The 14709-nt window shown below is 45.8% G+C and overlaps 1 protein-coding gene across 3 annotated transcripts in view; it reads left to right on the forward strand.

Moving 5' to 3' along the window:
- Positions 1-14709, forward strand: part of ATP8A2 (ATPase phospholipid transporting 8A2) — a 657063-nt gene that overhangs the window by 312206 nt on the left and 330148 nt on the right. For all 3 annotated transcript variants that reach the window (XM_050937153.1, XM_050937152.1, XM_050937151.1), the window contains exon 25: positions 2057-2229. In XM_050937153.1, the coding sequence (XP_050793110.1) occupies positions 2057-2229 (173 nt within the window). The remainder of the gene's footprint in view (positions 1-2056; positions 2230-14709) is intronic.

A 14709-nucleotide genomic window follows, 5' to 3' on the forward strand; every position in this document is an offset into this window, starting at 1 on the left:
TTTCATTTGACAGATATAATCCTTCTCCAGTATCGTTCATATTAGATAGAGAGAAATGGTACCTTTTCCTGTAGACCAGCATACAAAGGAAGGAAGCACATCTAAGCACTGAGACCAGGAGCAGCGCCAGGGTTTTTCGCGACGTAGGCGGGGGTCCTTCCTCGCTCCCGGTCGTTGGCGGCAATTCTGCAGCAGCGGGGGTCCTTCTGCGCTCCCGATCTTTGGGGCACTTCGGCGGCGGGTCCCGGAGCGAGTGAAGAACCCGCTGCAGAATTGCCACCGATGACCCAGAGCGCGGAAGGACCCCCCGCTGCCGAATTGCAGCCAAGGGCGGCAAAATGCCGCTCTCCCAAATCCTGGTGCCCTAGGCGACCGCCTAGGTCGCCTGAATGGAAGCTCCAGCCCTGACTGAGACACATATTTGACAGTTAAGTTGGCACCAGGTTTTCATAGCTCTGGGATGAGCAAAAAAAAGGATACTTTGTTTTGCAATGCTGTGTATTGGAGATCATACCAGAATGGACCTTGCTTACAGAAAACCTGAGATGCAGTTGGTGCTAGAAAGCCTCCTGGAGGCAATGGAGGCAGCAAACCATCAGTACTTCCAACCCCAAATGTTCAAAAATCATGAGTCAGGCTCACCAAAAACAATGAGACTGGCTTTAAAATCATGAGATTATGTACAGATAAAAGATTTGGTTTTCTTCTTATCTGCCTTATGCTTTTTGAGCCTTTCGGGTGCACTGGGATCACATTTGGAAGCTTTCTCCACAGATACAAAGGCTAGAAACTTACTTTTTCTTGAACGATGAAGACTGAAATCATCACATATTCACTTGACTCCAGGAGCTGGGGCTTTAAGGAAAAGAATAATTATCATAAGATTTATGCCAAAATCATGAGAGTTGGCGACTCTGAGTCCTTCCTTCTAGCCTACAGGCTGCAAGGGAAGCCCCATCCTATCCTCAAAAAAAGCAATAACAATGCAGTCCATGCTGCATGGTCAGGCACTCAGCTTTGCCATCTGTGTTCTCAGCTGGGAACCTGGATAAACCAAATATATGCTGAGTCATTCTGTCAGGAAGCAGGAGGTAAATCAGCTTTGCTTCTAAAGGAGAGCCTAGTGGAGAAGCATGCAGGCAAACACCATACCAGTGGACTGCCCCAGCCTCTGAAGAGTCCTTACCCCACAGATTTCCAGAATCCATGGGCAATTTTTGTCCCTTTACTTTACAAATGTGTCAGAAAAGCCCCTTTCCAAAAACTTGAACCAGTAGATAATGTAGACACACTTTTGGAGAGCTGTTTTGTTAGAGTAAATCTGGTGAAATAATTCATAACCATCGATTTTCAAGAAAACCAAGAGAACTGTGAATCTGGTAGTAGATTAATAAGCGGTCAGTTACTGAGCATCTTCTTTATCAAAGTACCATGCTTGAGTGGGGGTTAATTAAAGTCTTTGTTATCCAAGTCTGGTGGCCCGAGAGAGCGTGAACAAGGAATGAGTCAGTGAGGGCTATTTTTAAAACTATGTGTGCACTTTTGCACACACAAAAGAATACACACAATTTACATGCACATGTTTGAAAATTTGGTCCTGAGAAACTAATATTTTTAAAAAATGTTCAGGACTGAGCTAACTCTGCTTCCATTGAAGTCAATGGTAAAACTCTGACTTGAATAGGAAGAGAGGCCAGTGTAAGCACTTTTGCGATTCCTACCTTAAGAGTCTGAGGAAAAGGTTGAGAGCCGAAGATTGAGTCATTTGGAAGATGGTGAAACAATAATAAATATGTAGCCCTTTTCAACAGTAGATCGCAAAGCATTTTCCAAACGTAAGTATTTTGGAGTAGGCAGTGGGAAGGACGTTCAAAAAATCTATAATATTTTGAGGGGGAAGCAGTGGCAAAAGCCATGGCAGCAGCAGGCTCCATTTATTCTAACCCACCTTTGAATCTGAGATGTGTCAAGGATGCTAATGCCGGTTTAGAGAGATGGCTGGAGTATAGTGGAAAGAAACATTTTTTTCTTTTTTTCATATGTGTTTGTACTTTAGGCAACAAGAGCAACCCTGAGCCATCACTGTACAAACCTGGGCGATTCACTGGGGAAAGAAAATGATATAGCTCTCATTATTGATGGCCAGACTTTGAAGTATGCTCTCTCGTTTGAAGTCCGTCAGTGCTTCCTGGACCTAGCACTGTCCTGTAAGGCAGTCATCTGTTGCAGGTAAGAAATGTCAGGACTTTCTCCAGTGAGGAGCTGGTGTAACTCTTCGTCTTCTCCTGCCATTTATCCCCTTCAGGCTTATAGCACATGTAGGAAATGTAAAAGAAGGAAACTTACAGGTTAATATTTAAGAGGAGTTGAGCTATCTGCTGTAAGTTGCTTGTTTATTCAAACACAGTTGTGAGTTATCTGTTATGGAACAATTATTGGGAAGCAGAGCTGCATACTGGGAATATCCCACAAGGGCTGAGTGCAAGGAATACTTCCTCTCTAATGGCTTCTCTGTGGTTGCTGCAGCTGCTGTAGCTACCATAGCTATGCCCCGCTCCTCCCACACACTGCAGGACTGTGTGAGTGACTGACGGATCAGTGTAGTCTTGGATTTTACTTCTCCCCTCTGCTAACCCCAAAACCTGCAGTCAGAAGACAGAACGAACCCCTGTTCAGTGCCCCAGGGATGCATACCCTTTTCATGGACTCTCCGTGTCTTGAATGCCCCCCAGCAATGGAATTATCTTGGTTCTCAAAAACTGTACTATAGTGATGAGCATGGCATTTAAACGATAGATAGAAAATGTCATGGCTGCAGACGAACAGGCAGGATTCTCCCCTATTTCAAAATAGAAATGCTTTTTAATTATGCAGATTATTTGGATAATTGAGCCTGATAGCTTTTTATAAAGTGATAGGAGATAATGAGGAAACAGGCCTCCCTGACACCTTGATTATAGGAGGCACTGAAGAATAGGAGCTGTGATGTTATACCTGTGATCATGCTTAAGCAGTGGGAATTAAATAGCCAGAGGTTGCCTCCACTTGGTATGGCAGCTCTTCATTAAGCAGAGCTGCACAGAGAGGCAAGGAAACAATATTAAATATCTTAGCAGGTACATAAACCCCAATAGTATATGTTATTAGATTGTAATTCATTTGCGTGGCCTTCCCTAGAGGGTAGCCATCAATGATGTTCTGCTGCTGAGTAATCTCCTGCGATGGCTTTGAGCTCTGACAGGGTTTAGTGTTCAGCATTTTTCTGTGTTGTAATCACAGAACACTGTGAAAATTACATTGCTGAGTTTTAACCTTTTGATGCAAACGGAAGAGCGATGAGTGTTTGTACTACTAGGCTGTTTTCATTGGGTCTTTTTTGGATGAAAAAGGGAACTCAGAAGACTGAGTAATGAAAGAAATTTCCCTCCTTATTGTTTTGAAGGTTAATATACAGAATATTTCAATTAATACCTTGTAGAAGTAGTAATGGTAATATTTGATAATATTTTCATTGTAAGTGGGGGGCAGAGTCTGATTGCATGGTAGGAGTTGTGCAAAGTTTTTCACATTTGTATTCAAAGCAGCCTACAAATATTAACTAATTAGTTCCCACAATACTGTTGGTAATTGGGAAAATATTTCCCCATTTTATAGATGGAGACAGAAAGAAACAGCAAAATTAAGACCTGTATTTTCAGAATTGGCCTCTAATTTGGGGTACTTTGGTTTCTGAGTGGCAAACCTTAGACACACAGGGCTAGATCCACAAAGGGATTTAAGGACCTAAGTCCAAAATTTAGATCCTCAGCTCCCCTGTTTAGTTTTTGCCTAACCCTCTAGGCACCTGTTTCCACTGGTAAAGTCCCCCAGGAACCTGGATTTCTGCTGGTGCACATACATACCACCACATAAGTCCTGAGGCCATTCAGCTTTGTAGCACCTACCTCATGCCTAAGCCAGCTGGATATTCAACCTGGGCATTCTCCCACCTATCTCGCCTACAGTGCCCAATCTAATGGCTTTTTCACAGGCCCTCTTAGAGTAATTACCAGACCAGGCCTTACACACATTGAGTGGAGAGAGGTGCCTATGCTTCCCTTCCACCCAATCACTAGCCGAGGGGTTAGAGCACTTACCTGCAATGTGGAAGGTCCCGTTTCAAATACCTACTCTGCCTGACTTGAACAGGGACTTGAACGCAGGTCTCCTGCCTCACAGGTGAGATGCCCTAACTGCTGTGTTATGAATATTCTCAAGTGGGGCCCTGTCTCTCCTGCTGAAACTGTTCCACTTTGTATAAAAAACTTAATATTAATTGAAGCAGGAACTGGAACCGAGGTCTCCCAGGAGAGCGTGCTAGCCACTAGACTATAGACTAGTCATTGTATTTCTAGCCAAGTGCCTATGTAAGTGTTTTTATACAAAGTGGAACAGCTTCAACGAGAGACATTGAGAGAGACCTGCTCCAGAATAGCCCAGTGGTTTGGCCACTCACATGAGAGACCAGGGTTCAAGGTAGAGTTGCCAACTTTCTAATGGCACAGAATCAAACACCTTGCCCCTCCCCCTGCTCTGCCCCTTTTCCAAGGCCTTGCCCCTTCTCTGAGGCCCCACCCGCCCTCCCACTGTTGCGTGCTCTTCCCCACCCTCATTCATTTTCACTGGGCTGGGGAAGGGGGTTAGAGTGTGGGAGGGGGTGAAGGCTCTGGCTGGAGGTGCTGGCTCTGGGGTGGGGCCAGAAATGAGGGGTTCAGGGTGCAGGAGAGGGCTCCAGGCTGGGGCAGGTGGTTGGGGTGTGGAAGCAGGTAAGGACTCCAGCTGGTGGTGTGGGCTCTGGGGTGGGGCTGGGAATGAGGGGTTTGGGGGGATGAGGGGGCTCATTCTCATGGGGCCAAGGGGTTTGGAGAGTGGGAGGGGGATCAGGGCTGGGGCAGGGGGTTGGGTTGCAGAAGGGGGTATGGGGTGCAGAAGGGAGTGTGGGGTGCAGGCTCCAGGGAGGGAGTTTGGGTGTGGGAGGGAGCTCAGGGCTCGCCAGGGAGGTTGGGTGTGGGAGAGAGTGCAGGTTCTGGCTGGGGGTACAGGCTGTGTGGTGGGGCTGGGGATGAGGCGTTTGGGGTGCAGGAGGGGGCTCAGGGCTGGGCAGGGGCAGAGGTTGGAGTGCGGCGTGTGGGCACTGGGAGGGAGTTATAGTGCAGGAGGGGGTTCCGACCTGGGGCAGGGGGTTGGGGTGTGGGCTCCAGCCGGGTAGTGCTTACCTCAGGCGGCTCCCGGCAGTGGCTGGCATGTCCCTGTGGCCCCTAGGCACAGGGGTGGCAGGGAGCTCCTCACACTTCCCTCACCTGCAGGCCACTGTTTGCAGCCAATGGGAGCTGTGGAGTTGTCGCTTTGGGCAGGGGCAGCTCATGAAGCAGTGAGAGGCTCTGGAAGAGGGGAAGCAGTGGGGAAAGGAAAGATCAACAACTGGAGGACAAAGACTTTGAACTGAGAGAGTTTGGTCCCAGGCTGGAAAAGGGTCCAGTCTGTGTATTGAGGAACTGTAACCTGCTTCTACCATCTGTCAGGGTGAGAAAAACTGTTTGATTCAACTCTTGCGCAGACTAAAAGCTAAGGATTTAGAAAGCATCTTTACTTTTTATTTTCTTAAGGTAACTACCTCTGACTTTGATGCCTACCACCTATAATCACTTAACATCTGTCCTTCTGTAGTTAATAAATCTGTTTTATATTTTACCTAAAACAGTGTTTTTTGTTTGAATAGCTTGGGAAATCTCAGCTCAGGTTAACAAGAGCTGTTGAATGTCCACTACCTTTCTGTTGGAGTTGTGAACTAGGTAATGAACTGACACTGGCCCAGCTTTTGACTGGAACAAGATGGTTCAGTTCTGGGGTGCAAGACGAGGGAGCTGAGGGGAATTGGGAGATCATTCATGTAACACGGTTGGGAATGTCCCTGCCTGTGGATGTCTGTGTAAGTGCAGTGCCTATCAGAGGTTTGTAGCTTGACATCAGCATCGCAGTGTGAGGAATACCCAGGCTGGTTGGTTTTGGAGAGCTCAGAAGTTCCACTGTCCAGGTTGCACCCTGGGGACCCCATCACACCCCTCTTGTGTGTATGCATTATATGATGTAGTTTTTAATTACATGATTACATGCTATCACAGAACCTCTCATTCAGTGCACAGTTTGGATGTTCCTCACTGAAAGAGTCATTATTCAATATTTCTTTGTATGCTCATCATTCAGTCTCTAGTCTTAAGCCTTACTTACTGCACACCATCCAAACTTTGCACTGAACACAAAACTCAGGTTCCTCATGGGATATTTTGTTGCTCATCATTGTAATATTTTATCTTCAGAACACTCCTAGGAGGTAGCACAGTATTACTCCCATTTGTCATAATATAATTCCCAATTCTGAACCTTAGCGTCCAAAATATGGGTACTAGCATGAATTCCCCTAAGCTTAATTACCAGCTTAGATCCTGTAGTGCTGCCACCAATCAGGACTTGAGTAGAGTGCCTGATAAACTCTGGTCTCCCCCAAAACCTTCCCTGGGGACCCCAAGACCCAAATTCCTTGAGTCTCACAACAAAGGGGAATAAACCATTTCCCTTCCCCCTCCTTTCTTCCTCCCAGCTCCTTTCTGCCCTGGGTACACTAGGAGATCACCGTGATTCAAACTCCTTGAATCACCACACAGAGAGGAATGATACCTTCCCCCTCCTCTTTTCCCTTCATCCAGAGGCAATCCAGATTCAAACTCCGTGAATCTAAAACAAAGAGGAAATTCACTTTTCCCTTCTCCCCCCTGCTCTCTTTCCCTTCTCCCCACCAATCCCTGGTGTGTACAGACTCAGTTCCTTTGAGCCTTAACTAGGAGAAAAACATCAGACAAGTCTTAAAGCAAAGCTTTTAATAAAAAGAAAGAAAAAAGGTAAAAGTTTATCTCTGCAATTTAGATGGTAAAAAGTTACAGGGTCTGTCAGCTTATAGAAACTAGAAAGAAGTCTCCCCCCCAGCAAAATACAATTTAAAATACTTCCAGCAAACTACACATTTGCAAATAAAGGAAAACAAATAAAAAGACTATACCACCTTTCTACCTTTATACTCACAAAATTGGAATAGAAGATTAGAGAGCCTGTAGGTACGAGTGGTCACTCTCAGAGCCCAGAGAGAACAAAGCAAAACCCAAAAAACACAAACAAAGGCTTCCCTCCACCGAGATTTGAAAGTATCTTGTCTCCTGATTGGTCCCCTGGTCATGTGTTTGGTTCCCTGTTTGTTAACCCTTTACAGGTAAAAGAGACATTAACCCTTAACTATCTGTTTATGACACCATTACAAATAATTTTTAGTGTACGTAGATTTTGTAATTAGTGTTAGTGTAAATAGTCAATGTAGATAGTCCTTATGGTTGAAGGACTCCCTTCGCCCGAGAGGCCAAGCATGCCCTAGTCCCTGGCTTCAAACCTTGTGCCTCTTGTGGAAAACATATGCCCATGAGTGACCTGCACTCCAGCTGCTTGAAGTGCGTGTGAGGGCCAAGTGCCAGATTTGTTGGGACTTTAGACTCCACACCAGAAAGGACAGAGAAATAAGGCTGAAAGCTATCCTAATGGAAGCCGCTCTCAGACCAGCCTCAGGGCCAAGTCGCTCCAATTCTACACCAAGCACTTTGGCTTCGATACGAGTCCCTTCTCTGGCACCACACTTTTCCTGGCACTATTCACCATCTCCAGTGTCAAGGAGAAGCACAAAAAGCAGCGCACTGATAGAGGATGCTCGATGGTGCAGAAAAAGGACAAGCCTGGGGAAGGCAGCACAGTGCAACTGGGCCAATCCTCCACCCCCAAGCCCATGGTGGCACTATCAGCTCTGTCCCGAGTGTTGAATCTGGTGCAGGACCCTCGGCCAACACCCAGAAGCCACTGTGGTACCAGCGGTCTGACTGTTCCATTGACCCTGGAGGCCTTTGCAGTGGCCAGGGATTTACTATCATTCCCAGTCTCCCTGACTCCAATGGGATAGCTGCTGGCTCCGATGACTGGGAGCAGGAATGATCAGGAAGCATCAAACTCCTTCCTGGCACCAGGCACCCCCGGCACCCTCTGGGGCAAACTGAGACCAGTCCTCTCATCACGGCCATCTCCAGTCCTCCGCCGGTCCCCAGACCCTCGGCATTGTATGGAGGCAGAGTGGGGTATCACTCCAACGTGGTCACCAAGGGAGGACTCTTCATCAGAGTCCGAAGGGGAAACCTATGTGCAGCCTAAAAGTCACTACTAGTACCCAGCCTATGTGTCATGAGACCTCAGCCGGCACCTGGCCAATGTCTCAATGGCCTATGCAGTGGCCATGCTGGAACCCTTGGGGGTTTCCCCCAGTAGCAGGTCCTCCCTCCCATCGATCATACTTGGTGGTTTCAGAGAGGTGGGCTACCATCCCTTCCTACTCGGCACTGGACCCTGACTCTGGTACTGACCCCAGTACCAACATCCAAGATGTGGCTCCCATGGACATCATTGAGGCTGAGAAAGAGGAAGGAGCCCCTCCTTCGGTGCAAGCCACCTCCTTCTCCTCCTCGGAACATAAGAGTGGCCATACTGGGTCAGACCAAAGGTCCATCTAGCCCAGGAGCCTGTCTTCTGACAGTGGCCAATGCCAGGTGCCCCAGAGGGAATGAACAGAATGGGGAATCATCAAGTGATCCATCCGCTGTCGCCCTTTCCTAACTTCTGGCAAACAGAGACTAGGGACACCATTTCTGCACATCCTGGCTAATAGACATTGATGGACCTATCCTCCATGAACTTATCTAATTCTTTTTTGAACCCTGTTATAGTCTTGACCTTCACAACAGCCTCTGGCAAGGAGTTCCACAGGGTGACTGTGCATTGTGTGAAAAGACAAGGCTATCTCAGGGTCCAGTAGCTCACTTCCATAGGTTGACTTCAGGACCTTTTGAAGAGGATAGCACCTAACCTGGGGCTGGAGATTGAGGAGCTTAAGGAAATATCCCACAGCCTTATTGACATTCTGGCTGTGGCAGCTTCACTCACAGGGGCCTTACCATTAACGAGTCTGCAATGGGTCTGGTCAAGGCCCTCTGGCAAACTGCTTCTTCTCTGCCCCCCTTCCCCTCAAAGAGGACAGAGAAGAAATATTATGTGCCAGCAAGCAGGTTTGAGTACCTGTACTTGCGCATACATCCGGATTCTGTGGTTGCGTTAGCAGCCAACAAGAGGGATAGGCAGGGCCAGACAAATGCTACCCCTAAACAAAGAGACACAAAAAAACTGAACCTGTTTGGGAGAAAGGTTTATTGAATGGGTAGCCTTCAACTGCGTATCTCTAACCAGCAAGCTTTGCTGGGGAGATACAATTACAATTAGTGGGACTCCCTGGCCAAGTTTAAAGACTCTCTGCCTCAAGATTCAAGGCAGGAATTCACTGCCCTTTTGGAGGAGGGTGAGATTGTGGCCAGGACCAATCTCCAGGTGGCTCTGGATGCAGCCAACTTGGCAGCCAGGACAATGGCCTGAGCTGTCACCATGAGGCATTGCTCTTGGCTCCAGTTCTTGGGACTTCCTCATGAGTCCAGCAGTCTATCCAGGATTTCCCTTTTGAAGGCTCCTCACAGTTCTCTGTGCAGACAGGCACAAGGCTTCACAGCCTGAAGGACTCAGGGGCCATCCTCTGGCTCTTCACCTGTCCCCCTGCTCCACCTCTGCCTGCTCCTGGATCTCCTCACCCAGGACCGGGGCAAAATCCACCACCCTAATCCCAGCCCCCTTCATCTCACCACCTGCTTTTTGGATGGGGCTTGTGTGCAGACAATGCCTGTTCGACGCTGGTGGGACTCATCCTTACATACAGTAGATGTGCCTCCACCAGAGCATGCTGCAGAGCAAATTGGACACATTTCACCTTCTGGGCTTGGCATCATTGCCTTTCACTACTACCAGCACTTGCCTCATCCCATAATTACCTGCTTCCTGAAGGGGCTGCTGAAATCCTTCCTGCCAATGTTGGACCCACCCCCTCCTGGAATCTCAATCTTAATGCGTTCCACTCTCACCAGACCCCCCTTTGAGGCCTTGTCCATCTGCTCCATCTCCCACCTTTCCATGAAGGTCATTTTTCTTGTGGCTATCACTTCTGTTCGGCAGGTCAGCGAACTGGCTGCCATGATGGCCAGTGCCCCTTATACAGTCTTCTGGGACAAGGTTTCCTTATGCCTTCACCCCAAATTTCTCCCAAAGGTGGTCTCAGACTTACACCTCAACCAGTCTATTCACCTCCTGATCTTCCATCCTAAGCCATATGCTGTTCCTGTGGACAGAACCCAACACTCACTTGGTGTCCGCCTTGTATTTGCATTCTACCTTGACAGAGCCTATGCCTTTCATGCCTCTCCATGCCACTTCATGGCCATTGCGGACAGATCCTAGGTTCAAGCCCTTTCTTTCCAGTGTATCTCAAAGTGGGTCTCTGCCTGCATCCAAGTGTGCTACGTGCTAACATCCCACCGTCTGACCAGGCTATGGCACACTCAACATGGGCGCAGATGGCCATCTCCGTCTTCCTTGTAGACATATACTGGCATGACCTCTTCCAGGCAGCCACATGGTGTTCCGTGCATACCATCACCACCCACTACTCCATCTCCTCTGCTGTAGTCCACACTGGTTGTGGTAAGAGGATGAAAGAGTGGGCGTCATGCTGCACAGTTTCATATAACCTCACCTGCAACATGATGCTATGGGTGGTGCACATGCAATATGACGGATACTGCTACGGAGATCTTCCGGTGCATGGTGCGCATGCACACACCAGTAGGGACCACACATCTCGAAGAACTTCCAGTTACAGTAACCTCCTGTTTTGCACTTCTACAACCAAATCAGCACAAATCATACTACGTTATCACTTGTACCCATTTTATGACAATCCCATGAGATATATAACTTACACCACTATTTATCTCGTTACTTCACATCAGAATTTGGTCCATGTGTGTATCTAGCCTTACAAACATGTCCCCATGTCATGACTTCTCAGGAAGGAAGGAAATAGGAGCCCCAGTAAAGTAAAATATAAAGACCATCCGGGTTTGCTTTGCACAGCAGTAAGACTGCATCATTCTTAGGCTTTCAGAAAGATTGTGTAGCCTCAGGGGCACATTTTTTTTTATTTTTTTTTTTTTGTGTGTTGGCGTAGTTTGGCCTATGGGGGAACGTGAGGACACAAAAGGTATTGTGACAATTTCTGAGTGGACAAGAAAATGTATTTGGACTCCAGGAGGAGATTCACTTGGTAAGAGAAGTGAATGCTCCCATACACCAGAATAATGTAGTTTAGTCTAATTTATTGACCAGTATGTGCACACCTGAGTAGAAGTATTAGATGGCAAAAGTAATAGCAGTCCTGTATTGGAGCCAGATACCCCTTGTAGGTCTTTTCCATCTGTGATTTGATACTTATTCCAAGTGCAGCTACCCTTAGTACTGCAGACATCAGAATTTTCTCAGTTTTCCAGGCAGACAGTATTCTCTTTGTGCTTCTCCCGAAGGCTATTCCAAATAGTTCTCAGTTGTAGAAGCTTTCAGTCTTAAACCACCCTTCTGCATCCTATGATGTTTTCTCTAGTTCTTCTAAATGCTGAACATGCTTTGGCCATATGGTTCTGGGAGCCTGGGAAGTGGGCTGTCCTCTTTGTTTGTAGGTGTTTTGCAATACAATAGAAAAACCACTTAAATGCAATGATCCTGCCTCCTAAACACAATGGACCACATTCATCATGAAGCCAGTGGAGTTAGACCAGAGATGAATTTGACCCAAGGTCTCATGTGTCCACTGGGTGTTTATAGCCCATCCATCCATTTTGATGATACATGTTATTCCCCCCAAATACTCATCTCACTTCAGAATTAAGTATATGTGCAGTAGCTGTTAACCCCTTTGTTGGGTTCCCACATTATAATTTATTTCAATAAAGTTATTAGTTTTAGATACTTGCCACATTATTTTGAATACATAGATCCTATAAACCCAGAATCCAGCCCTGATTGCTTCACTCCCCCACACCCCCTCTGCCAGGGTTTGAGAGGGTTAGCCCAAAGGCCTATATAGCCAAAGCAATTCACATCAGCAAAACCTTTATTTGAATTACCCTAAGTCATATGACTTACTGTAAATAGTCAGTGCTCTTCCCCCATTGCCAAGACTAATTTAATATTAGTCATCTCCTCTCCCACTATCTCTGGTGGTCTAGCAAAACAGCAGTTTTAATTATTAGTGGGTTAAAAAACTAAGGAACAATGTGGAAAAATACTGCAAAATGTTAAATCAAAGGAAAAAAGTGATGTAATTTCATAGGTTTAAAACAGGAAATAAAAATAAGTGGGTTTTGAATCCCCAGGGAAAAAGAGGAATGCCTTTAATAGCCTTTAAGGCTTTACAGAAATGTTCCATTTACTTGCCAGGTGCTTGATACTAAAGAAAGAAAAACATTTTTATCCCGCTCTGGGCCATTTTAATAGTACTCTGTGTGTCAAATAAGACAGTGCACTTTAAAACTTCACAGGAAGAAGTTTAAAATGTAATTGGCACAGCAAGAGGAAATTTCAAATTAAATAGAGTTACAGCCTTCAAACAAAAACATTAATTGGGAGGGGATCTGGTTTTTTGGGTGTTTTTTTTTTAAAACTTGATGGTACACTCTAGAAGGAGCTACATTGCTGTTCTCAACTTAACATAGCATAAATTCATGGGACTTAATATAACATAAATTCAGTACAAGCTTTTCATCCCCCCTGGGGCATTTCAGATGCATTTCCCATTCAATGACATTTTAAAAACATATTTAAGATATACTGTATAATCACTTGCTAGGCTTTAGACTGTAAACTGTAGTTGAACTTGGCTCTCAGGAATAATCTTTTAAAATGAAACTATAGTAAATTTGCCCCCATTTTGTAGTAAGAAAGAGGAAGATGGTATTGTCTGACAAGCTAAATTGTGCACTATTGGTGTTTCCAAAAAGAGGATTAGCTGTAAAATACATCTCTCCAGACTGAGTAAACTTGCAAAACCAGAGAGTTAGCAATTCTAAGCTTAAAGAATAGGCTTGGTAAGAAATACCATTCCACAGACTTAGGTCAAAACCTGATACCCTTACTCATACTGAATAGCACGTTGCTCTACAAGTAGTCCATTGAAGTAAATGAGGTTACTCATGGAATAAAGTGCTATTCAGTGGGGTAAGATTTGTTCAAAAATGAATTGGAGAGATAGCCAACAGAAATTCACCATTGAGTGGACTTTATTTCCAAGAATTTTATTACATTTATTTCACTTGGTTATTTTTAACTATGAGCTAAATTTTGCCAGAAGAACATTGTATTTTGGGGGGGGCGGGGGGGGAGAGTGTGTAAGTGACAATATTGCATATTATCATGGGTTAGCATTTCTGGGTTTGGCAGAAGAACAGGGCCGGCGTTTCCATTTAGGAACGCCTGCGGGAGGTCCACCGGAGCCGCGGGACCGGTGAGCCGGCCCTGCGCTTAGGGTGCCAAAAACCCTGGCGCCACTCCTGCAGAAGAAGCAAGTTTTTAGAAGTGGTTCCTCCTACAGACACATTTTTTTGTCAGGGTTTGTACTGTAAGGTTCGGCTCACTGGTCTCCTGCTATACCTATGATTGCAAACTAATCTGCAGGAAAGATGAATGCATGGCATGCTTTGAATATGAAAATTGCAAATGGAGTGCTGTGAAGTACCTGGTGAAAGCCATTAAACACACTGCAGTGCTAACAAGTACAAAGATATTTGTATACGAAGACATCATGATGCACAGGCATTATAGTTCATGGGTTTGAAATCAGGCCTGTGCGGTGAGAGAGGTTCTTGGTTGTTGTTTGTTTAGCAGAACTTCTATTCAGGTTTACACTGAAGCTGCTCCCACTAGTTTTTGAGCTGGAGCCAACCTAGCAGCATTTAGGGTAGAGAGAAGCTCATAGAAAGAAAGCAGCTTCTGTAGAATTTTTAAAAATAAGTCATTTTCTGAGTAACTTGTTGCTCTACCATAGGTGCTTGGTAGAGGGGGTGTGTTATAGAACACAATGAGCCCTTCCTGTGAACCTTCCCATGTTAAATGTGTAATTTGGCTACAGGTGCTGGCAGCACAAATGTCTCTGGAGGGGCATGTCTTGGCATGTTGAGGGTGGGGGCCATGAGCCACCTGCCCCCCATCAATGCCTGCTGTGCTGTGCTGAGTGAAGTGCTGACTATGCTTGTGGTACAGATGTAGAAAGCATCCCTGTCCCGTGCATTCTTACAGCGTAATAGGAGACAGCGGGACTCGGAACATTGGGCAGTGCACCTCCTTCCTCTAGCCAGGAAGGCTCTGGCTCTGCAAAGACATACTGGAGCCCAGTACATTTTGGGGTGTGGAAGCACAATCCTCTTAAACTTCAAAATTGGAACACTAATAATTTTTGTTGCCCTTTTCTGTACCTTTTCCAATTCCAATATATCTTTTTTTAGATGATTTATACCCACAGAAGATCTGCCCCATAATTTTCTGTTTTTAAATTCATAAAACATCTCTATTGCAACCAATTTCTTTATTTTATTTTTATTTTGTTGTATTAGTGCCATCCTAGTTTCTGGGCTGTTTACAAAGAAACAAAACACACCTGTGTGC

Source organism: Gopherus flavomarginatus, chromosome 1, assembly GCF_025201925.1.
Source record: "Gopherus flavomarginatus isolate rGopFla2 chromosome 1, rGopFla2.mat.asm, whole genome shotgun sequence".
In the NCBI taxonomy this organism is placed as follows: domain Eukaryota; kingdom Metazoa; phylum Chordata; order Testudines; family Testudinidae; genus Gopherus; species Gopherus flavomarginatus.